This window comes from Stenella coeruleoalba (genome assembly GCF_951394435.1).
Source record: "Stenella coeruleoalba genome assembly, chromosome: 12".
Taxonomy (NCBI): domain Eukaryota; kingdom Metazoa; phylum Chordata; class Mammalia; order Artiodactyla; family Delphinidae; genus Stenella; species Stenella coeruleoalba.
The window spans coordinates 43,509,870-43,534,544 of NC_137158.1; the positions used below are offsets into that span (position 1 = coordinate 43,509,870).

Genomic DNA, 24,675 nt, shown 5'->3' on the forward strand with positions numbered 1-24,675 from the left:
GAACAAAAGCAAGCCTCTTCCTGGAGCCAAACTAAATTCAGATTCAGGAGAATATGTCAGTGAGGACCTAGGAAACTTCTCTTTTCTGTACTTAGGAAACAAGGTGCTTCTCCAGCAAAAGGAATGAAATCAGGTAAATAATAGCTACTATCATGTAGTGTATTTGTTAATACAGCGGTAAATATTTGTTATTTGGATCACTGACCACAATAGCTATGCTATAAAATGGCTATTGTTATAGTATAATAGTCTTCAACATCAGAGGCAATAAAGTATGTTTAAAGCATTACATTAAATGCTGATTATGAAAATGTGTACAAAACAGGTTTCTCTACCCTCAATTCTCTCAGAGAAAGGGAGCCACTTTAGAGTCTTTATGAAGTCTCATATTATGGTATGCTTTTTCATTTACTTTGTTTTGAACCACAAAATGCTATTTGAGGAAAGCACACAATCAGTGTTAGTCCTAGATGGTTACTGGAATCACTGATGGGACTGAACAAGGAGGAAAAAAAATTAACACCAATTTAGTAAATATTCCTGAGGCAATATCTTTACAAATGTAAATATTGGATATCATGTAGGCAAATTTTTTAAAGATTAAGTTTCAAAAGAAATTGAGTGGTTACATGGAGGGCTCATGAATATATACTTAAAAGATGAGTATAAAAGAGCTATCTTCCTGTTACAGGAATGGATATTGTGCCCTGGGATAAAATTTCTAGCGATGGACAAATCCATACGTGGATTTAAAAAGTTGGTTCTTAATCCAGATGAAAGTGAAGGGAATACGGTCTGCAAAACCATTCTGGAGAACTGGAAGTTCTAATCATGACAAAGACATTGATATTTAGGAGGTACGAAAAGATGGAATAAAAATATGAGACTGGAAAATAATTCTCAAGTAATATGTGATTTTAATATCTATGTATAACTAAATTAGATAGATATCAACATATTTCATCTTCATTACTATATATTTATATTCAAGTTGGCTAACAGACTTTACTTCTTAATGGGAAGCTGAAGTTGTATTTGGCCATATTCAGTACTTGTTGGTAATAACCTGCTTTACTCAGGTAAGGAAAAAGCAATGATGTTTAGTAACAGCAGTGCTGTTTAGTAAATTTTTTTCCTAAAAGCAAACCAATATTTTATTAACATATTTATTCTAACAGGTGATTGCCCTTCTTCCCCAAAGAATCAATCTTACATTGATAAAAACAAGTGTTACCATTATTTCACGTAGAAAAAAATTAACTCAACCAGTCTGTCTGGTGTTTATTTATGGGAAATACATATATTTCCTATGTCCACACACATACATATATATTGATAGATGAACTGAGCAAAAAGTTTTATCCTTTTCTAAGCTAACTTCTACAATATTCCAATCTAAAACTTGAATGAAAAAAATTGCTTCTTAACAAAAGATGTGTAGGGTTTAATGGCCAATTCCTCAATTGGATGCAAATTGTGAAGTTACTATGTGATACCTGCATCTCTGGCAAAGTCCACTGCAGTGTTGTAAGCAGATGAGTCAAAATGTTGAAGATTCTGTGACCAGTTGGTTAGACTGTTAGCCATCGGGGCGGCCGCCTGCTGGACTTCCATTGTGGTCTTGTTAGCTTCCGCGGTGATCAGCTTGGACTGATCCAGGCGCTGCTGAGCGTCACCTTCACACAGAGCACAAGGACATTTACTTTGCAAAGAAGTAGGACATTTGATGGGGTCATGAATATCCATTTCATCACTGGGATGAAAGAGACCTCAAATTCAGGTTTTTCAGCCAAACCGAGATCTTTAAATAAATGTTAATTATGGTGTAAGTCAGGTGCACCAGAATACTGTAAATAGTATTAACAAGTGAGCTTGGAAGACTCTGAAGTCTCATTAAAATCATGTCGTTCATTTAAAACATTTCCAAATTAAAGGGAAATTAAAAAAAAAGAGTAGTATTTCTTCAGGTTAGAGACCTGGTGAGGAAGCTATAGAAAATGTATATTAGATACTAACTCATAAAACGCCTATGTCTGAAATTCATTGTAAATATCACTTTCTTCTTTGTGGGGCAGTTTCTGTCATAAAAATGATGCTCTAGTACAGAAGTAAATTGATAAGGAAAGGTATTTTTGAATAAGAAAAGCAAGTTTCAAAAGAGATCTATAGTGAAATTTTTAAAAGTTATATATTTAAAATAAAACCAATATAAGTTTACAACAAAACGGTTTTTTCCTGGGTAATGAGATTATAAAACATTTCTCTTCTTTCTCTTTTCGTATTTTTCTATAATGGTCATGTATTATTTCTGTAATAAAAACAATTAAAAATCACTCAGGTGAGGTTGTAGCTTTAATTATTTTTAACTGGAGAAACATTTAACTTAACCCCACATGCTCTGAACTCTGATGGATGTAGCTTTGAATCCTGGGTCTGCTTCTTTTTGTTGCTGTGCCTTTTGGAGCAAGTTCCCCAACCTTGACAAGCTTCAGGGTTCACATCAGCCTAAAGGCAACAGCAATACTTTCCCACATGAGATAATGTTTGTAAAACACAGCCCAGTGCTTAGCATGTGGTAGCTCTGATGATGCTGATGAGCATCCTGTAGTTCTGTAGCTGAATTTGCTCTGTGTAGTGAAACACCACATCCAGCAGCAATGTGTTAACTTTCACTATGCCGGGAAAGGCACTTATGCGCCCAATCACATCTTTCTAAGATAGCACTGTAGTTCCAGATTAGGCAGCATGAGCGCTCTTGTTTTTCTCTCTGGCTCAGTGGTCTCCCTGCTTGCACTATAAGAACGACATGGCATGTAACAGAGAGCAGCTGTTTACTGCTGGGGCCAGAGAAACCCAATAACCAAATTAGGGCATATTTGTTAATGAAAAAGGATGTTCACAAGAAAGTAGGTTACCAAATAGTATAAACATCATGATCTCATTGACATGCATGCGTGCACGCACACACATACACGCAAGATTGGAGGAAAATGCTCTCAAATTTAATCGTCACTCCTAGGTGATGTGACTACAGCTTTTATTATTTTCCAGGACTTTTGTGTGTATGTGTGTGCGTGTGTGAGTGAGAAAAACATAGTTTCTTTTGTCATCAGAAAGCAATATTTATTTATAAAAAGATTAATAAGCAAAGAATCACCTACTCTTTCCTCAAAGGTTTACCTTAATACTAGTGAACAAACAGATGAGCCTTAAGTTCTCCCTGAGATCCTCACCTCTCTCTGTGGCTTGTAGTCTCTTAATGGCATCATTTAATCTGTTTTTGAGGGCACTCTTCCTTGCTAGGGCTCCACCCACACGCCTACTGGTGTCAGCCACTGCCTCGTCATTGCCTGTGGAGAAGAAGCCAAAAAAAGTACAAGTAGGGCAAAGATGCCAGGAAAGAAATCTCCATTGCAACAAGGAAAATTCTGGTTTGTACCACTAAGTCATCTGCAATATTCTGAATATAATATAACATAGAACACCAATTCTGGAAAGCGGCATTTCAACTCAGAGGTAAAGGATTGCAGAAAACTTGTAACACTGCTTCGGAGTGATTTAGGATGTCATAAAGTAACTCATACGGATGTACAGATAATGGCTAACTTTTTTGATTGAAAAATATAGCACTGCTGTGACTAACAACTACGAGCAGCACGATTGATAAAGAGCTGAAAAGATCTGTCTATACTTATGGTGATAACTGGTTAGATAAGAATAATTATTTTTTCTTGATTGTTTTAATAAATTTTAATTGATACACAACACACACCTAGAAAAGGGTACACAATTATAAGTGTACAGCTTGATGAGTTTTCACAAACTGAACACAAAATATAACCAGCGCCCAGGTCAAGAAAAGCATTTTCAAAAGCATTATTAGCCCGTTACAGTTTCCTGGGACCTCCATGATTACCCAAAGGTGACCACTATTCTGAATCCTATCTCTGCCTGTTAGTTGTGTCTATTTTTAAGCTTTATTCAGAAGAAATGATAGAGTATTGTAATTTTCTATATCTTTTTGTATCTCTGTCTTAATTTTTGTACAGTTTTAAGTCTTGGTATTGGGTAGTTTAAGTCCTCTAGGTTTTTTTTTTTTTTAATTCAAGACTGTGCTGGCTATTCTTGCCTACCACCATCCACCCCCATTTCCAAAGAAATTCTAAAAGCATCCTGTATATGTACATACAGTTCTGGTACTTTAAATGAGATTATATTGAATCTATAGATAAATTTTGGCAGAAACTGTTATTTTTACAAATTCAAGTCTTCCACTTAATGAACACAGTTTTTATTTATTCTTCCCTAGATCTAAATTCTCATTTTTATCTCCATTTATTTAGATCATCTTTTAATTTCTTCAGTAGTTTATTATAGTTTATGTGTAAAGATCTTAGCATCTTGCATCAGATTTATTCCTAGGTAATTTATGTTATTGCAAATGGTGTTATTTTAAAAACAGTTAATTTCTAATTGTTTTACATAGAATTAAACTGGATATTTACACATTGAATTGATAATGTGGGGAATCCTTATTTTATTTCCAATCTTAATGGAAAAGCTTTCAATATTTCAGTATGAATATTGGTTTGTTGAATATTATTTTATTATTCTTTATTAAATTATGGAAGTTTCCTTCTATTCCTAGTTTGCTATGAGTTTTTTTAAAATATGAGTGGGTAGCGAGTTTTGTTAAATGATCTTCCTGCATGTAGTGAGATAAGCATATGAATGTTCTCCTATGTTCTGTAAATGTGGTGAATTGCTACTGATGTTTTAAATGTTAAAATATCATTGAAATCCTGGAATAAACCTAACTTGGTCATGTACTACCATTTCTATGTATGCTAGATTTGATTGGCTAATATCCTGATTAGGAGTTTCACATCTCTGTTTAAGAGAGAATTTGGCTTATATTTTTCCTTGTTTATAATGTCCTTAGGTTTTTGTTTTTTTTTTTCGGTATGCGGGCCTCTCACTGTTGTGGCCTCTCCCGTTGCGGAGCACAGGCTCCGGACGCGCAGGCTCAGCTGCCATGGCTCACGGGCCCAGCCGCTCTGCAGCATGTGGGATCTTCCCGGACTGGGGCACGAACCCCTGTCCCCTGCATCGGCAGGTGGACTCTTAACCACTGCGCCACCAGGGAAGCCCCCGTCCTTAGGTTTTGATATCTAAATTTTGTTGGCTTCATAGAAAAAAGAGTATTTCCTCCTTTTCTATTTTCTGGAAGAATTTATGTACTAATGGTGTTATTTCTTCTTTAAGTGTTTTGGAGAATTCACTGGTGGAGCCATATGAGCCTTGAGATTTCTTTGTGGGAGGGCTTAATTACTGATTAGATTTATTATACACATGTATGTACATACAGTTCTATCAGATTTTCTATTCATTCTTGCATCAGTTTTGATAATTAGTCTTTTTCTTAAAAAATTATTCTTGAAAATGTACTTGTAGCATAGACCCTAACTGGGGCTACCTTGGCACAAATCTAAAAAAGTCATGATGTAATATCTTGTCACCTGAACTGAAGGATCAACTTTCCCAAGAATTCTTGTTTCATGCTTTGTTTACTTCCAAAGCATCAGGAAATGTATGTATCTTGACAAACAAAAAAATAATTTCTTCACTTCCCCTTCTTTTCTATCTCTCCAATGGGCTTGCAAATATATACCCTCCCATGGTGTACTGTCTCTTTTCAATTATGCAGTCTTGGTGTGCTTGGTTTATTGTTCAGTTATCTTTTCCCCATACATGTACATAAGGGGTATATATGGGTGATGCTTAGTTGATTCTGTCAATGTACTTGTACCAAGTACAATGTAACCAAAGTACAAGCATTTCTTTCTTGTTTCCTCTGGGTAGTGCCAATAATTTCCCAGAATTCAAGGAGGGTCTTAAACATACTTTGTTGTTGTTTTGCACCCTCTCTCCCTCTTTTAGTTTCAATTTTTGAATATTGTAATACAAGCAATCTATTCAGCTCTTCCTTTTGGGTTTTGTTACTGCAAAAAACACTGGCTGATATACTGAGAAAGAATATATTTAACTGTATTTGGAGTTTTTGATAAAATAGGAGAAAGAAAGTCTATTTGGAGCTGGATGTTTATAAGAAGAAATGCTTCATAAAAAGTCTGTCCTATTTGGAACCCACTGTCTTACATAGACATTTTTCATTTTACAAAGTAATTCAGTAGAAGATTTTAAAAGACAGCAGCTTCCTGAGTTTATTACAGATGGCTATTTGATATAGATAATGAAAAAAAGGAAATCTGGTAAATAAAGATTACTGATCATTGAAATTCATTTGGAAATGAATTAATAGTAATCTGAAATTACAGTGTAACTCAATAGATGAAATATGGTTCAATTTGAAAATCTGAATTTATATTACAAACATGCATATTTTCTAAAGGGAGGCAAGTTCTGATCCACATAGTCCTAACTCCCCATCAGTGTCCCTTTGGCAAATAAACATATGAAGGGATTTAACCAAACAAGATTATGAAATAGGTGACCAGATCTGAAAAATATTCAGAGACCAAAGCAGAGAGATTTATCTACACATAAAATATGGAACTTTGAAGAGACAGCATTATCAGAATAGAAAAATTGCTTTCATGAGGTTCAACAAATCATTAATGACAGGATTGAGAAAATACTTTGCAAATTATCAAGGAGAATAAAATATTTAAGTCACTGCATCGTGAAGACCCACATACTCTGGTCTTCACAAACAAAAGCAATACATACATATGACTACATTTATCCAAAAATATTTTAATATAAGTATTCTAATTCTTTACTGCTAACATTCTAATTCTTTTCTAAAGAGCATGTTTAAGACTAAACTTGTATAATAAATTAATTAGAATGAAGAAACAGCATTTTTATTGTCTGTTTACTCAGATAATAGCTGCTTTATGGTAATTAAATAGTTAAATAGTCTGCATATGAAAAACAAATGCATTTATGTTCTCTATATAATGGCTCTACATTTAAAAAAGAGAGAAAATGTACAGTTAGACTTCAGGTTAATTGCTTTGATAAAATCACATGAAATTTTCAGTTTCAAACTTGGTCTTTGTTTTTAGGTGGTACAAGTTAGCTAGATAATGGATTTCCAACCTCATTAGTCAATGCTCTAATATCCTTAGGAATGAGCTCATTACCTCAGAGATGAGTAAGGTTTAGTAAAATTCTTAGTTTGATTGTTTTCAAGAGTAACTCGTAAGATTCAAAACTAACTGAAATGATTTCACTTTTATTTTTTCCTCCCTCTCCCACTCTGGGATGTGCTTGATTTAGCAGGTGCAGATACCAGTCTTTGGAAGTGCTTTTTTCCATATGGTCATTAGGCTTGTCCTAAATACAGCAAACTTGTATAACACAAACTACAAGAAAGTGCAAAAAACCAGATGGCTTTGTGGTACCCTGTCCTCCTGACTCTCACAGTGCTGACCCATCCCTTCATGGTAAAATTTTAAAGGGGCTTCTGAATTGTTCAAGGAAGGTTACATTATGTGCAATATAATTTTAGTGTTAAAGTGTATTTTATGGTACTATCTCCTTGAAAATTGGCATTCATAGTAGGTTTCTATTAGCCTTTTTGATTAGCAAGAATATCCACTATATATTGGATAACTATATGTTTCCATGTAATTTTACTACATGGAATTTTTTTAAACCACAATTTACTTGAAAATATCTAATACTTGCTTTTTTATTATTCAGATGAAATATAATTTATTCTTTAATCCTCGCATTTTGAAACCTCTGTTTATATGCAGAAACACTGTGTGAAAGGAGGGAAGCAGCTATAAATCAGAAGGAAGACAGGAAAGAGAAAATATTTACTAGAATTTGCCTTTGCTTGCAGCTCTCTGGCTTGACTGAGGAGGTTCTCACTCTCATCTTTATGGTAAATGATTTGCGTATCAATCCCACTCACAGCCTACGAGGAAATTGGATGGAGAGAGTAAGAATGACAGCAGAAGAAATCAACTTTTCATCATTCTAGGATTTAAATGATACAGTTTATCTGCTAAACACCAAGCAAAATACATATAGCTTCATTTTCATAGCTCACAATCAAGGTCAAATGTGAACATGAGAAAATAATATCCTTGACATTTTCAAGATAAATGGTTTTTGAGGAAAATTCAGTGAACTTGGAATAGTGCTTGGCCAAGGGCCCACCAAAGTGCTTGTCATGAAAAAGCTGTTGAATAAACAATTTTTGAGTTGAGGAAATCTGAATGTATGCATAAAGTGTCTTTTCTATCAGCAGGAACAAGTCTTAAATATTTTTTATTCAGGGACTTTGGTTTAAAAAAGCTGTCAAAGAAATTGGCATTTGCTGATTGGAGTATGACACATCTTGAAGAACCTGCATTACTGAAAACATTCATAACATAAATAAAATGGTCTTTTCTTAGTTCTCCTGCCCTTTCTGCCATTTGTATTACATTGGAAGCTCAACAGATGACATTAGGAAACAGAAAAGTCATAAGCCAGGAAAAGGCAACATAGAAATGAATGTTAAAGTAAGGGAATACTCACATCATAAATTCGATCAGTGATGTTCAAAGCCTGTTCTGCCATTTCGTTGGCTTCACTAACATAATTGGCAATATTTTCATAGACATTTGAAGCGTCCAAAGCCTTCTGTACCAGCCCATTCACATCTGAACTGTGCAAATTCCTGTTAATAAACAAACGTGGCATTAGTTCTCCTTCTTACCTCCTTGAGAAATAGGGCCATTTTTAGGGCCTGATTGGAGTACTTCTGGAACCAAAGGTACTTCCTTCCTGTTATTTAAAGTACCTGGCTGGGCAAGGTTTTCCCGAGCTGCCTTTCCTAAGGGCACATTTTCTTTGCATTCCTCTACTTTTGGTTCCCTCAAGGCTTCACCTTGTTTCGGCTCCTTGGCAACTGCCTGCCTGGCAGTAGCCTCAGGGAAAGGAAATGCTGATTTAAAAACAGCCTCTGCACCTCTTTACTCAAGAGTTTGTTTACGTGGTGAAGTCAGGCAGAAGAATGAACCCACAATCATCCCCACCTGCTGCTTACCCCAATCAGCATTGTTATTCCCTCCCTGGCAAAGAAACTAAGGCCCTTGGAGAGGGTGCATAACCTCAGCTGGTGTTAAATATTAGTTGGTTTCACTCTATTCAATCTTTTTTCCTCCTTTTATATAACAGATCACATTTTTCTTTAAGAAAGGTTATAACACATATTGAGCATCATGTACAGATACTGGGCTAGCCCCATTTCATATATTATGTCTCTAAATCTTACCACACCCATGAAGTTGATATTGTTATTCCTTTTTTCGATAAAAGTTGCTGAGGCTCTGAGGAAGGGTGCATAGCTTGCCCAGGGCAAACATGGTTAAGGTCTCACTCCTGAGGCCCAGCTGCCCCCGCTTAAGTGCAGAGCCTCATCTCACAACCACCCATGCCCTGACACCATGTTCTCTGCCTTTGTCCCTTCTGGCCCCTGTAAGGTTCCTCTAACATTTACTGATACCCATGATGCACTGGACACCCTCACGTAGAGGCTGATAACAGTATGTGCCTCAGAGGATTCATATGAGGTCTAACAGGGATAAAATATGTGTAATGCTTGGTTCCATGCCTGCCATCCAGTAAATCTCAGGATTTATTATACCTAAACCATTTCCTAAATGGAAATTTCAAACTGTAAGTGTATCCACACAATAATTCATATTATTGACAAACACTTCTTCCTCTATAATACAAACTCCAGCCCCCTCTTCTGCAGCTCATCCTAAATCCTTTGTCTTAATTTTATTCAGTCTTAAATCCACCAGTTCCATACTGTTTTCCCAATTCCAGAAATTTCTGACTAGTATCACTTTATTCATCAGTAACTTCTCGGAAGATTCTCTGTGATGCAGTACATGACACTGCAGATCCTACACTGGCTCCTCTCTTCACACCACCCTGACCTACTGAGCTCAGCCAATTGTTTCTCAGCCTCCTCCAACCAGTTTCAGTCCCTGTACACCGGCTTATTAGGCTCAGAGGAACTTCCTCTTTATTTCCTTGGCAACTTTCTTCTTTTTTGTCGGAGTTCACCATCATTCTGGCTCCTCTGCAGTAGGGCTGACAACCATTCAGGGGCCCACAAAGATGCTTTCATGTTAACTTTTTTAAAATCAGAAGAAAAAAATGAGGATAACAATAATGATTACATTAGCCTTTATACCTATGTAGTAATGACATATAATTAAAAAAAATTTTTTATGGCCCATGAAGGTCATAACGCAGCCCTGCTCTGCAGAGGAAATTCTGATCCAAATGCCTGCTACTTAAATCTCCCCACAACCCCCTGTTCTCAGAAATGGCACAGAGAGTAAAACCTGAGGAAGTTTTAAAAGAAAGGGGTAAAAGGTATAAAATGTTACCAATATTTATTAATATTTAAAAATTTTGCTGGCTAGAGTGGTGAGCGGATATATCAAAGAGCTTGAAACAAAAAGCCTTTATTTACTTTGTTTTCATTACTAGGCACAAAACAGGTACTACATCAATATAGAAAATAAAGATGTGCTTTTGAAATGGAAGCTTCTTGATGAATTATGTTTATCTCTGTTTGAGGCAAAACATGCAAACCACTGGGTACACCAGATAGATGATGAAGAATATTCACATTTTGAAGGGAAGACGTCTATAAATTTGGATGTTTTCCTGAATATATGTAGTCAGAAATATGCTAAACGTAAAAAAGGGACTTCAGGGTGATTGATATTTCTGATTATGTTTCATGTAAAGCATGGGGTAACTTCCTTAGAAGTTCTAGCTGGAACACTGTTTGCTGCAGGGTTGAGAAGGTCTGTGTTGGGATCCCATTCAATGGGATGTAGTTACTAAATGACAAAAGAACAACGAAGAGGGCCACAGAATTAATCTCAAAAATAATAATCTACCAATACAGTTGTTACCAAAACTAGTATTTTCTCCAAGTTCCATTTTATTGGCTTGATCAGAAGCACATTCCCTGGGAGCATGACACTGAGCTGGATACAACACCATCTCACACACCAAGGTTTTAACCATGATCTCTCCATCCGCACTCCCACCCCTGCCCTTGGCAATCAGGAAAAAAAGGTGATTTAAGTTTTGAACAGAAGTGAATACTGGGTCTTATTTTATTCAAGACCTTCACAATCCTTGTTTCTAATTGCCAGACTTGCAATCTTTCTCTATAATGATCTCATTATTTACCTATTTTTTCAGGGTCATGAATTCAATGCCAGTCTTTTAGTACATTTCAATTAACATTAAATGAGTGCTTAGGAGTCTCTTCTAGATACTGCGAGGAAAATTATCAATTGATTTTTCTCTTAATAGGTGCTGAAATCAAATAGTTCCTGCTGGGCACTGGGGAATGGCTGGAGTATCTGCCACAAGTTCCACGTATTGCCAACTTCCAACCAGCTTTACTTAAGACACTTGGGTGTGGAAAGCTAATGCTGTCTCTGAAATAAATAGGTGATGATGGCAGAATTAGACCTTGCAGAAGGATCTGATTTACTTGATACTATTTTGGGCAGCAGTTATATCCCTATAACTAAAATGTGTTAGGTTATCTTATCAATAATGTGGAACAGAACTACCCCTCCCACAACACAGATCTCTAATCTGACAGATTTTTTAAAATCGAAAAACTGTCTCCCCAAAGCAACTGCAATAAACAATAATTGGCTCTCAGACTAGCCAACCAACAAACAGAAAAACAAATAAGCAAACCCAACTCTAAAACCAAACTGCTAGCACTGTATCCCAGCAACCCTGTCATGTGAAATTGAATAAAAATAAGTTACTCAGCCTATAAAGATGTTTGCATTTCTAAAACCAGGATATTACCTGCTCAGTTCATCAGCCTCTTGTTGAAGGTTCTGTGCATGGTCAACAGCCTCCTGAACTAAATCATGACTGAGGTTGCTTAGGTTGGATAGTTTTCTTTGTAGTTCATTTTTGGCTCCATCTATTTCAGCATAAATCCCTGATGCATTCTAAAAATATTTAAAAAAGAACTGAATTTAGAGGGACTTAAAATATTTTTCCCAGGGAGCACCAAAGATAATCTCTACTCCTCCTTACTATGAAGTTCAGTAAGTTTCAGGACAGATCTACAAGAGTCTAAAAGGTTATACATAGATATTTATCTACTTGCATCTTCAACTCCTTCTCTACTGATTGCTTCCCTACAATTCAGACATGCTCTGCCATCTCTCATCCGAAAAGAAAACTAAACAGAAACCCTCCATTGGCCACACTTCTCCCTAATGTTATTACCCTACTTTTTTATCCCTTTCATAGCAAAATAGACACCCCCCCCCCAAAAAAAAAGTGTTTATGCATGCTATCTCTATCTCATCACTTTTAAATTCACGCTTTTGACCTATTCCAGTCTGGATTTTACCTCAATACTCCACCAACACAGAAATTCACTTAATGATTTCTGAGTTACTAAACCTAATGGGTATCACTCAGTTCTCATCTTATCTGACCTCTCAGCTGTATTTCTTTTGCTGACTACTCTCCCTGACACTCACCTTGTAACATGACCTCTCTTAATTTTCAATTCAACAGTAGACCTATGATCTTAGCTAAAGACCACACACAGGATGCTGCTGCAAACCTATGACTTTCAGCCTTGGCTGGGCCCTCAACGCTGAAAAGAATTCGCTCTCCCGGTCACTCACATAGTGACTCTAAACACTGTCACCATTCCAAAGCCAATAATAATTCCTTCCCCCACCCCTTTCCGATTCTCATCAGGTCACTTTATTTTCTTTTTTATTTAGAAGACATAAGCTAACTGTTAGTGGGAACACTTTTTTCCAGCTCCCAATGTGATGTTCCTTCCCTATGAAGGCAGCTCAATTAGTGGAACTACAGGCCTTTCCACCTTTTCCGTATTCTGCCCTGAGAGGAGGAGTGGTTTATTTGCTTGGTCAATTTAGGGGATAACTATACAGAGCCTGCTCAACTCCACTCTTCTGCTCTTGGGAGCAAGCAGCTAGCAGAAAGCTGAGTTTCCCTGTGCTCCTGCACACAGCAAAAGCTGTCCTGGGGAGAAGCCCCACCCCGCCCCAGGAACCCTGCGGTGTTGCTGGTCTCCTTGGGCAGACCTGCCTAATTCTGGGATTGAGTATCAGCAATCCCACTTGGCTAAGAGATCTCTTAAGAAGCCACACCCTCAGTTTAGCTGAAATAAAGGTGATATTCTTGGTCGTAATATTTACTGTTTATTTTTCAACTTGTTTAGAACTTGGGTGCTGAAAGGGGTACCATTTTTTGATAACCCCTAAGAGCCTCCAACACCGACAACCAGGAGTTTCCCCAACTCCTTGCTACCACCCCCAGCTCCCTCCCCAGCCAACCCTATACACTTACTTATAGCTACATCTTCCTCATATTTTAAGATGAAAAGTGTTCCTTTTCTGTACAAGGCATGCTCCCCTATTTTCTCAGTGCCCCTGTTTTCTGTTTTCTTGCTCCCTAGCTATTGGCTCTTCTCAGATATAAATATGCTTAAGTTCCTACTAAAAAACAAACAAACAATTACTTGACTCTAGCTTCCCCTGCAGCTTCTTCTCTTGTGTTGATGAAGTGCTCACTACAGAAATGGTTCTTGCCCCAAGGTTCCCAATGTCAGACCCCATACTGCCAGGTCCATTAGACACTTTCCTGTATTTACCAGATCTGTCTCTGGTTTGTGACAGTGCTGGTCACAGTCTCTGCCTTAAAACCCTCTTTTCCCCCAGTTTCTGTGATGCTGCTCTCTCCTAGTTTCCTATTTCTCTGGCCAGGCAGAAGACTTTCAAAGCTGGTGTTCCTAGGGGCTAGACTCAGCCCTTTCCTGTCTGAGCGATCTAACGCCTTTCTCTGAACCCACCCTTTTAGTCTTCTGATCCATTCTCCACCACCTTGCAGGAATGGTGAACTTTCTATTAAGCAAATCTGATCATATTATTTCCCTTCTCAAAATCAGCCACTTGCTTTGCATGAACAAATCCAATTCCTAAGCGAGGCTTCAGCAACTGACTCCTCCTCTTACTAATTTCATCATTTCTTACCACTTCCCACACAACCGCATCCCATGGTCCAAACTTGACTGATTGTTGTTTTCATGCTCCGTAATTTTTTCTGGCACCTGTGCCTTTTCACATATTTTCTCTGTCTGGAGTAACTTCTCTTTGGTTTCTGTCTGATCCACCTGGAAAAGTTATACTCATCCTTCCAAATTCAGCTCAGATACCACTTCCTTTATGAAGCCATCTCTAACCTCTCTAGGGTGAGCTGTGTTGCCACATATTTCAATTATCCACGTGCCACACAACTGTTATGATTTCACATTATTATTCCACCCACCAGATTATATAATCTTAGAAGGCAGGGACTATGTTTAATTTATTTTTATACTCCCAGAATGTAGCATAGTTCCTAGCACATAGGGTTTATGTTATAACTACAGTATTAAGGGTGTAGTCCATTTGGTTGGTCATCTGGGGAACAATACTGTGAAAAAAAAGTTTTTAGTTGTATAAGCAGAAAAAATACCATGGATATTCTACCTTTACTCATTAATTTGCTCAACAAATATTCATTGTGTACCCACTATGTGCCAGGTACTCTTTCAGGATATAGAACACATAGCTATGAACACAGTCTCTACTCTCAAGGAATTTACAATCTAGTGGGAATATACAATAATAAATAAAACAAGTGATTAAATAAATGAACAAGCTAATTTCAGGGAATAAAAAATATTTTGAATAAAAGATAACAGGTACGGGGCTTCCCTGGTGGCACACTGGTTGAGAGTCCGCCTGCCGATGCAGGGGACACGGGTTCGTGCCCCGGTCCGGGAGGATCCCACATGCCGCAGAGCGGCTGGGCTTGTGAGCCATGGCCGCTGAGCCTGCGCATCTGGAGCCTGTGCTCCGCAACGGGAGAGGCCACAACAGTGACAGGCCCGCGTACCGCAAAAAAAAAAGATAACAGGTGCGATGGGTTAGAGAGTGACTGAGGGCAAGAGAGCTACTTGGACTGAATGTTCACAAGGACACTAGCCATTTGAAGATCTGGGGATATCAGGTGCAAAAGTCCTGAGGCAAGAAAAAGTATGGTGTGTTTGAAAAACAGGGAGGAGTTGGAGTGTATGAACAGGAGTGGGCTGAAGTGTAGTGAGGAGGGAGAGAGTGGGTATGAGGTCAGAGAGGTGGGCCAGAGTAAGGTCACTTAGGGCCTCATGGGCCATGTAGCATGAGTTTGTTTCTTACTTTAAGTATCACTGGAGGTTTTGTGTGGGATAAATAATGTTATCTGATTATGTTTTTAAAGGATTGTTCTGCTGCTGCATAGAGAATGGATCTCGAGGGGCAGGTGTGGAGGCAGATGAATCAGTAGGAGGCTCTTTCAGAAGTCCATACTGGAGATGAGGAGACTTGGACTCATACTCAAGAGTAGCAGCAGAGAAGAGGGTAGTGGTCAGAAATCAGGATTCGGTTTGGAAGTAGGGCCAACAGGTCTTGTTGAAATGGGGGTGAGGGGAAAAGAGAAATCAAGAAGGACTCCAGAATTTTGATTTGAGCAATTGGATTGTTCAGTTACTGAGCTAGGTAAAACTAGGGAAGAGGGTGTTATTCAGAATATGTTAAGTTTGATATGCCTATTACACACCTAAGTGGTAGATGAAATTGTGATTTAGCTACATACCACACTGAGTTCTTACTTGAAAACATCAAGTATGCATTTGGATATAGAAGCTTGGAACTCAGTGGAGGTCTCAGAGCTAGAAGTACACATTGTGGAATCATGCATCTAATTGTTCTTTAAAGTCATGGGATTCATTGCGATCAACTAGGGAGACAGTATAAGTAGAAAAAAGGGCCCAGGACTGAGCACTGAGCCATTCATTATCCAGAGCAGGGACCAACATGGCCCAGGGCCAAGTGTGGTCTGAGGCCTATTTTTATATAGCTCCCCACTAGGAATATTTTTTACATTTTTAAAGAGTTCTAAAAAACATCAAGCCAAACCAAACAAAGAAGAATAAGGGAGAACAGTTTTATGTGGCCTGCAGAGCCTAAAATATTTACCACGTAGTGGACATGCAGAGGCGAAGCTATCAAAGTTGGCTGGGAAGAAATGGCCATGGAGGAAGGAGAAGAATCAGAGTGGGGTATTGGAGAACCCAGGACAGGAGCTCCAAGTGTTTAAAATTAGAGGGAAGGGTAATTAGTGGCAGGGCTAATAAAGCTGAGGAGAGAGAAACAACCATGGTTTTGGCTATGTTGAGGTCGCTAATGACTTGGACAAAAATAGTGTCAGTGAAGGGACATGGAATCCCACTTGGAGTGGGTTGAGTACAGTAGTCAGCGGGTGGCTGGAAGGTGGAAACAGCAACTGTAAATGACTCTTGAGATGTTTTGCTGTGAAGCAGAGTAATGGGGCAGAGATTAGAGGGGATGTGAGCAGGGTTTTTCTTCTTTTTAATTTTTAAAAGGTAGGAGACACTAGAGTATGTTTCTATGTTGGCAGTAATGATTCAGTAAAGAGTAAGAATTGGGCAAAACAGAAGAGAGAGGGCACAGTTTGGGAGTGAAACCCAGCAACCATGTTTTTGAGCAGAGGAAGGATGGGATTCAGAGCATAGGTGGAGGGATTAAACTTTGACAGGAGAAGGGATGTTTCACTAATTATAATAGGTAGGAAGGTAGAAGTGTAGATACACATGCAGGTAGACTGGTAGCTTTGGGGAGGGAAGATGAGGGGAATTATCCTCTCTTTGTTCCTAATTTTCAGCAAAGCATGAAGCAAATTCACCAGCCAGACTGATAGAAGGGGAGGTGGGTTTCCCACGAGTCATATTGGCTTCTCTGGTGTGGCCACGATGCTGAGGGTACTTGGGTTTACAGGGTTAAGGGATTAGAATTCTCAGGTGAGTACAATAGGGGAAGAGGTAAGTATGGAAGTAAAGGGTGTTTGCAAAGAATGATTATACTGATAATTTTAGCTTAAGGAAGGAATGGCAAATGAGATGGAGGAGGTTTTGCCATGGCTAGAGAATTGGTGGAGTGTGCCTTCTAGAGTAAGTGAGATAAGAGGTGGTGCTCAGGGAGGGAGGTGCTTGATACTGGGATTTGGGAGAGGCATTCTTAGTGATGACAAGATCTGGGTCTGGTCATACTAGGGATTACAGAGGTGGATGGGAGGAAAAGCTTGTTGGACAGAAGTTCAAGGAACCGGAGGTCTGAGAGCTGGTGGACTCATCCATCTGGATTTTGATGTCAGCAAGGATAGTGGTGGGAGTAGGGATGGAGAGGAAGACAGGGATGGAAAGGAAGCTAAAATAGTCAAAGAATGAGATGGTGATCAGATGACTTTAAAATAATATCCTTTTGGGCTTCCCTGGTGGCGCAGTGGTTGAGGTCCGCCTGCAGGGGACACGGGTTCGTGCCCCGGTCCAGGAAGATCCCACATGCCGCGGAGCGGCTGGGCCTATGAGCCATGGCTGCTGAGCCTGCGCGTCCGGAGCCTGTGCTCTGCAACAGGAGAGGCCACAACAGTGAGAGGCCCGCGTACTGCAAAAAAAAAAATCCTTTTAAAGGTAATAAAAATGAGCTAGGAGTACTTTTGTGGGATAGGAACCAACATGGCGGAGTAGAAGGATGTGCTATCACTCCCTCTTGTGAGAACACCAGAATCACAACTAGTTGCTGGACAATCATCGACAGGAAGACACTGGAACTCACCAAAAAAGACACGCCACATCCAAAGACAAAGGAGAAGCCACAATGAGACAGTAGGAGGGGCGCAGTCATAGTAAAACAGATACTGTAACTGCTGGGTGGGTGGCTCACAGACTGGAGAACACTTACACCACAGAAGTCCACCCACTGGAGTGAAGGTTCTGAGCCCCACGTCAGGCTTCCCAACCTGGGGGTCTGGCAACGGGAGGAGGAATTCCTCGAGAATCAGACTTTGAAGCCTAGTGGGATTTGATTGCAGGACTTCGACAGGACTGGGGGAAACAGACACTCCACTCTTGGAGGGCACACACAAAGTAGTATGCGCATTGGGACCCAGGGTAAGGGGCAGTGACCCTGGGGGAGACTGAACCAGACCTACCTGCTAGTGTTGGAGGGTCTCCTGCAGAGGCGGGGGGAGTGGTGGCTGTGGCTCACCATGGGGACAAGGACACTGGCAGCAGAGGTTCTGGGAAGTGCTCCTTGGCATGAGCCCTCCCAGAGTCTGTCATTAGCCCCACCAAAGAGCCCAGGTAGGCTCAAGGGTTGGGTTGCCTCAGGCCAAACAACCAACAGGGAGGGAACCCAGCCCCACCCATCAACAGTCAAGGGGATTAAAGTTTTACTGAGCTCTTCCCACCAGAGCAACAGTCAGCTCTACCCACCACCAGTCCCTCCCATCAGGAAACTTACACAAGCCTCTGAGATAGCCTCATCCACCAGAGGGCAGACAGCAGAAGCAAGAACTACAATCCTGCAGCCTGTGGAACAAAAACCACATTCACAGAAAGATAAACAAGATGAAAAGGCAGAGGGCTATGTACCAGATGAAGGAACAAGATAAAACCCCAGAAAAACAACTAAATGAAGTGGAGATAGGCAATCTTCTAGAAAAGGAATTCAGAACAACGATACTGAAGATGATCTAGGACCTCGGAAAAAGAATGGAGGCAAAGATTGAGAAGATGCAAGAAATGTTTAACAAAGACCTAGAAGAATTAAAGAACAAACAAACAGAGATGAACAATACAATAACTGAAATGAAAAATACACTAGAAGGAATCAATAGCAGAATAACTGAGGCAGAAGAACAGATAAGTGACCTGGAAGATAGAATGGTGGAATTCACTGCTGAGGAACAGAATAAAGAAAAAAGAATGAAAAGAAATGAAGACAGCCTAAGAGACCTCTGGGACAACATTAAATGCAACAACATTCGCATTATAGGGGTACTAGAAGGAGAAGAGAGAGAAAGGACCCAAGAAAATATTTGAAGAGATTATAGCCGAAAACTTCCCTAACATGGGAAAGGAAATAGCTACCCAAGTCCAGGAAGCGCAGAGAGTCCCATACAGGATAAATCCAAGAAGAAACATGCTGAGACACATAGTAATCAAACCGGCAAAAATTAAAGACAAAGAAAAATTATTGAAAGCAGCAAGGGAAAAATGACAAATAACATACAAGGGAACTCCTATAAGGTTAACAGCTGATTTCTCAGCAGAAACTCTACAAACCAGAAGGGAGTGGCAAGATATACTTAAAGTGATGACAGGGAAGGACCTACAACCAAGATTACTCTACCCAGCAAGGATCTCATTCAGATTTGATGGAGAAATCAAAAGCTTTACAGACAAGCAAAAGCTAAGGGAATTCAGCACCAGCAAACCAGCTCTACAACAAATGCTAAAAGAACTTCTCTAAGGGGGAAACACAAGAGAAGAAAAGGACCTACAAAAACAAACCCAAAGGGCTTCCCTGGTGGCGCAGTGGTTGAGAATCTGCCTGCTAATGCAGGGGGGACGGGTTCAAGCCCTGGTCTGGGAGGATCCCATGTGCCGTGGAGCAACTGGGCCCGTGACCCACAAGTACTGAGCCTGCGCATCTGGAGCCTGTGCTCCCCAACGGGAGAGGCCGTGATGGTGAGAGGCCCATGCACCGTGATGAGGAGTGGCCCCCGCTTGCCACAACTGGAGAGAGCCCTCGCACAGAAACAAAGACCCAACACAGCAAAAATAAATAAATTAATTAATTAAAAAAAAAACAAACCCAAAACAATTAAGAAAATGGTCATAGGAACATACATATTGATAATTACCTTATATGTGAATGGATTAAACGCTCCAACCAAAAGAAACAGGCTTGCTGAATGGATACAAAAACAAGAACCATATATATGCTGTCTACAAGAGACCCACTTCAGACCTAGGGACACATACAGACTGAAAGTGAGGGGATGGAAAAACATATTCCATGCAAATGGAAATCAAAAGAAAGCTGCAGTAGCAATACTCATATCAGATAAAACAGACTTTAAAATAAAGAATCTTACAAGACACAAGGAAGGACACTACATAATGATCAAGAGATCAATCCAAGAAGAAGATATAACAATTATACATTTTTATGCACCCAACATAGGAGCACCTCAATGCATAAGGCCACTGCTAACAGCTATAAAAGAGGAGATCGACAGGAACACAATAATAGTGGGGGACTTTAACACCTCACTTACACCAATGGATAGATCATCCAAAATGAAAATAAATAAGGAAACAGAAGCTTTAAATGACACAACAGACCAGATAGATTTAATTGATATTTATAGGACATTCCATCCAAAAAGAACAGATTACACTTTCTTCTCAAGTGCGCATGGAACATTCTCCAGGATAGATCACATCTTGGGTCACAAATCAAGCCTCAGTAAATTCAAGAAAACTGAAATCGTATCAAGCATCTTTTCTGACCACAACACCATGAGATTAGAAATGAATTACAGGGGAAAAAATGTTAAAAACACAAACACATGGAGGCTAAACACTACGTTACTAAATAACCAAGAGATCACTGAAGAAATCAAAGAGGAAATCAAAAAATACCTGGAGACAAATGACAATGAAAACACGATGATCCAAAACCTATGGGATTCAGCAAAAGCAGTTCTAAGAGGGAAGTTTATAGTTATAAAGCCTACCTCAAGAAACAAGAAAAATCTCAAATAAACAGTCCAACCTTATACCTAAAGGAACTGGAGAAAGAAGAACAAACAAAACCCAAACTTAGCAGAAGGAATGAAATCATAAAGATCAGAGCAGAAATAAATGAAATAGAAACAAAGAAAACAATAGCAAAGATCAATAAAACTAAAAGCTGGTTCTTTGAGAAGATAAACAAAATTGATAAACCATTAGCCAGACTCATCAAGAAAAAGAGGGAGAGGACTCAAATCAATAAAATTAGAAATGAAAAAGGAGAAGTTACAACAGACACCACAGAAATACAAACATCCTAAGATACTACTACAAGCAACACTATGCCAATAAAATGGACAACCTGGAAGAAATGGACAAATGCTTAGAAACGTATAACCTTCCAAGACTGAACCAGGAAGAAACAGAAAATATGAACAGACCAATCACAAGTAATGAAATTGAAACTTTCATTAAAAATCTTCCAACAAACAAAAGTCCAGGACCAGATGGCTTCACAGGCAAACTGTATCAAACATTTAGAGAAGAACTAACACCTATCCTTCTCAAACTCTTCTAAAAATTTGCAGAGGAAGGAACACTCCCAAACTCATTCTATGAGGCCACCATCACTCTGATACCAAAACCAGACAAAGATACTACAAAAAAACAAAATTACAGACCAATATCACTGATGAATATAGATGCAAAATTCCTCAACAAAATACTAGCAAACAGAATCCAACAACACATGAAAAGGATCATACACCATGATCAAGTGGGATTTATCCCAGGGATACAAGGATTCTTCAATATACGCAAATCAATCAATGTGATACACCATATTAACAAAATGAAGAATAAAAACCGTATGATCATCTCAATAGATGCAGAAAAAACTTTTGACGAAATTCAACACCCATTTATGAGAAAAACTCTCCAGAAAGTGGGCACAGAGGGAACCTACCTCAACATAATAAAGGCCATACATGACAAACCCACAGCAAACATCATTTGCAATGGCGAAATACTGAACACATTTCCTCTAAGATCAGGAACAAGACAAGGATGTCCACTCTCACCACTATTATTCAACATAGTTTTGGAAGTCCTAGCCACGGCAATCAGAGAAGAAAAAGATATAAAAGGAATACAGATTGGAAAAGAAGACGGAAAACTGTCACTGTTTACAGATGACATGATAGTATACATACAGAATCCTAAAAATGCCACCAGAAAACTACTAGAGCTAATCAATGAATTTGGTAGAGTTGCAGGATACAAAATTAATGCACAGAAATCTCTGGCATTCCTATACACTAATGATGAAAACTCTGAAAGAGAAATTAAGGAAACAGTCCCATTTATGATTGCAACAAAAAGTATAAAATACCTAGGAATAAACCTACCTAGGGAGACAAAAGACCTCTATGCAGAAAACTGTAAGACACTGATGAAAGAAATTAAAGATGATACCAACAGATGGAGAGATATACCATGTTCTTGGATTGGAAGAATCAATATTGTGAAAATGATTACACTACCCAAAGCAATCTACAGATTCAATGCAATCCCTGGCAAATTACCAATGGCATTTCTTACAGAACTAGAACAAAAAATCTTAAAATTTGTATGGAGACATAAAAGACCCCAAATAGCCAAAGCAGTCTTGAGGGGAAAAAAACAGTGCTGGAGGAATCGGACTCCCTGACTTCAGACTATACTACAAAGCTACAGTAATCAAGACAATATGGTACTGGTACAGAAACAGAAACATAGATCAATGGAAGATAGAAAGCCCAGAGATAAGCCCACAGCACCCATGGTCAACTAATCTATGACAAAGGAGGCAAGGATACACAATGGAGAAAAGACAGTCTCTTCAATAAGTGGTGCTGGGAAAACTGGACAACTACATGTAAAAGAATGAAATTAGAACACTCCCGAACACCATACACAAAAATAAACTCAAAATGGATTTGAGACCTAAATTTAAGACCAGACACTGTAAAACTCTTAGAGGAAAACATAGGAACAACACTCTTTGACATAAATCACAGCAAGATCTTTTTTGATCCACCTCCTACAGTAATGGAAATAAAAACAAAAATGAACAAATGGGACCTAATGAAACTTCAAAGCTTTTGCACAGCAAAGGAAACCATAAACAAGATGAAAAGACAACCCTCAGAATGGGAGAAAATATTTGCAAACGAATCAACGGACAAAGGATTAATCTCCAAAATATATAAACAGCTCATGCAGCTCAATATTAAAGAAACAAATAACCCAATCCAAAAATGGGCAGAAGACCTAAATAGACATTTCTCCAAAGAAGACATATAGATGGCCAAGAAGTGCATGAAAAGCTGCTCAACATCACTAGTTATTAGAGAAATGCAAATCAAAACTACAGTGAGGTATCACCGCACACCAATTAGAATGGGCATCGTCAGAAAATCTACAAACAACAAATGCTGGAGAGGGTGTGGAGAAAAGGGAACCCTCTTGCACTGTTGGTGGGAATGTAAACTGATACAGCCACTATGGAGAACAGTATGGAGGTTCCTTAAAAAACTGAAAATAGAATTACCATATGACCCAGCAATCCCACTACTGGGCATATACCCAGAGAAAACCATAATTCAAAAAGACACATGCACCCCAATGTTCATTGCAGCACTATTTACAATAGCCAGGTCATGGAAGCAACCTAAGACAGATGAATGGATAAAGGAGATGTGGTACATATATACAGTGGAATATTACTCAGCCATAAAATGGAATGAAATTGAGTCATTTGTTGAGATGTGGAGGGATCTAGAGACTGTCATACAGAGTGAAGTTAAGTCAGAAAGAGAAAAAGAAATATTGTATATTAATGCATGTATGTGGAACCTAGAAAAATGGTACTGATGAACCGGTTTGCATGGCAGAAGTTGAGACACAGATGTAGAGAACAAATGTATGGACACCAAGGGGGGAAAGCGGTGGGTGGGTGCGGATGGTGGTGTGCTGAATTGGGCGATTGGGATTGACATGTATACACTGATGTGTATAAAATTGATGACTAATAAGAACCTGCTGTATTTAAAAAAGTTAAATTTAAAAAAGTACTTTCGTGATGCATTTATCAGAAAATTTCTACTTTAAAAAATGTGACATTTATTGATTTTGAATATCAGCTTTATTAAACACACAACTTACAAGTAAAGAGTGAGTAGGATGTATCTAGATTTACACTTTCTACAGAACTTTCTGTGATTATCTGTGCTGAACGAAATGGCAGACATTAGCCATATGTGGTGCTGTTGAGCACATGAAATGTGGCTAATATGACTGAGGAATTAAATTTTAATTTTATTTCATTTTAAGTAATTTAAATTTAAGTAGCCATGTGTGGCTAGTGCCAACTGTACAATGAAAGGAACTGAAAAATTCAGTCTACTGATCTTATTTTTACAATTCCAGCTAACTTGATAAATTGAATTGGAGTTGATTATTCTTCTGTGACACTGAGTTCCTTTTCTAACCTGCTATAAATACTAACCTGAACAAGTCACGTGTGCCTTACCTTTATTATGTCATCAAGTTCTGAAAGGGTCATCCGAGGCATTGTCAGTGAGTCGGAAGACATCCTCAGAGACTCATTCACCCCTGCCATCTGTTCCCTCACTCTGTCATGCTGTTTCTGCATGAGGAAGAGCAAGGGAGAGAGGAAGAAAAGGTCGCTTTAGATAAAGAAGGCATCAGGGAGAGTGCTGTCAGCTTGCTGCCACTGCACTTCGACAGATCCAGGTTCCTATCCCAGACCCACCAATGAATTGCTGTGCCACTCTGGGTAATTCGACCCGGCCCAGGCTCAGCTTTCTCATTTATAAAATGGAGATAATGAAAGTAAGCACCTCAGGAGCTTC

At 38.9% G+C, this 24,675-nt stretch overlaps 1 protein-coding gene across 1 annotated transcript in view; it reads right to left on the bottom strand.

Moving 5' to 3' along the window:
- The window catches only part of LAMA4 (laminin subunit alpha 4), a 150,939-nt gene that overhangs the window by 36,056 nt on the left and 90,208 nt on the right, over positions 1 to 24,675 (bottom strand). Inside the window, exons 12-18 of the mRNA XM_079939603.1 lie at positions 24,333 to 24,449; positions 11,893 to 12,041; positions 8,560 to 8,701; positions 7,855 to 7,951; positions 3,234 to 3,350; positions 1,497 to 1,676; positions 479 to 495 (exon numbers count right to left, since the gene is read on the bottom strand). Coding sequence (XP_079795729.1) covers positions 479 to 495; positions 1,497 to 1,676; positions 3,234 to 3,350; positions 7,855 to 7,951; positions 8,560 to 8,701; positions 11,893 to 12,041; positions 24,333 to 24,449 — 819 coding nt within the window. The remainder of the gene's footprint in view (positions 1 to 478; positions 496 to 1,496; positions 1,677 to 3,233; positions 3,351 to 7,854; positions 7,952 to 8,559; positions 8,702 to 11,892; positions 12,042 to 24,332; positions 24,450 to 24,675) is intronic.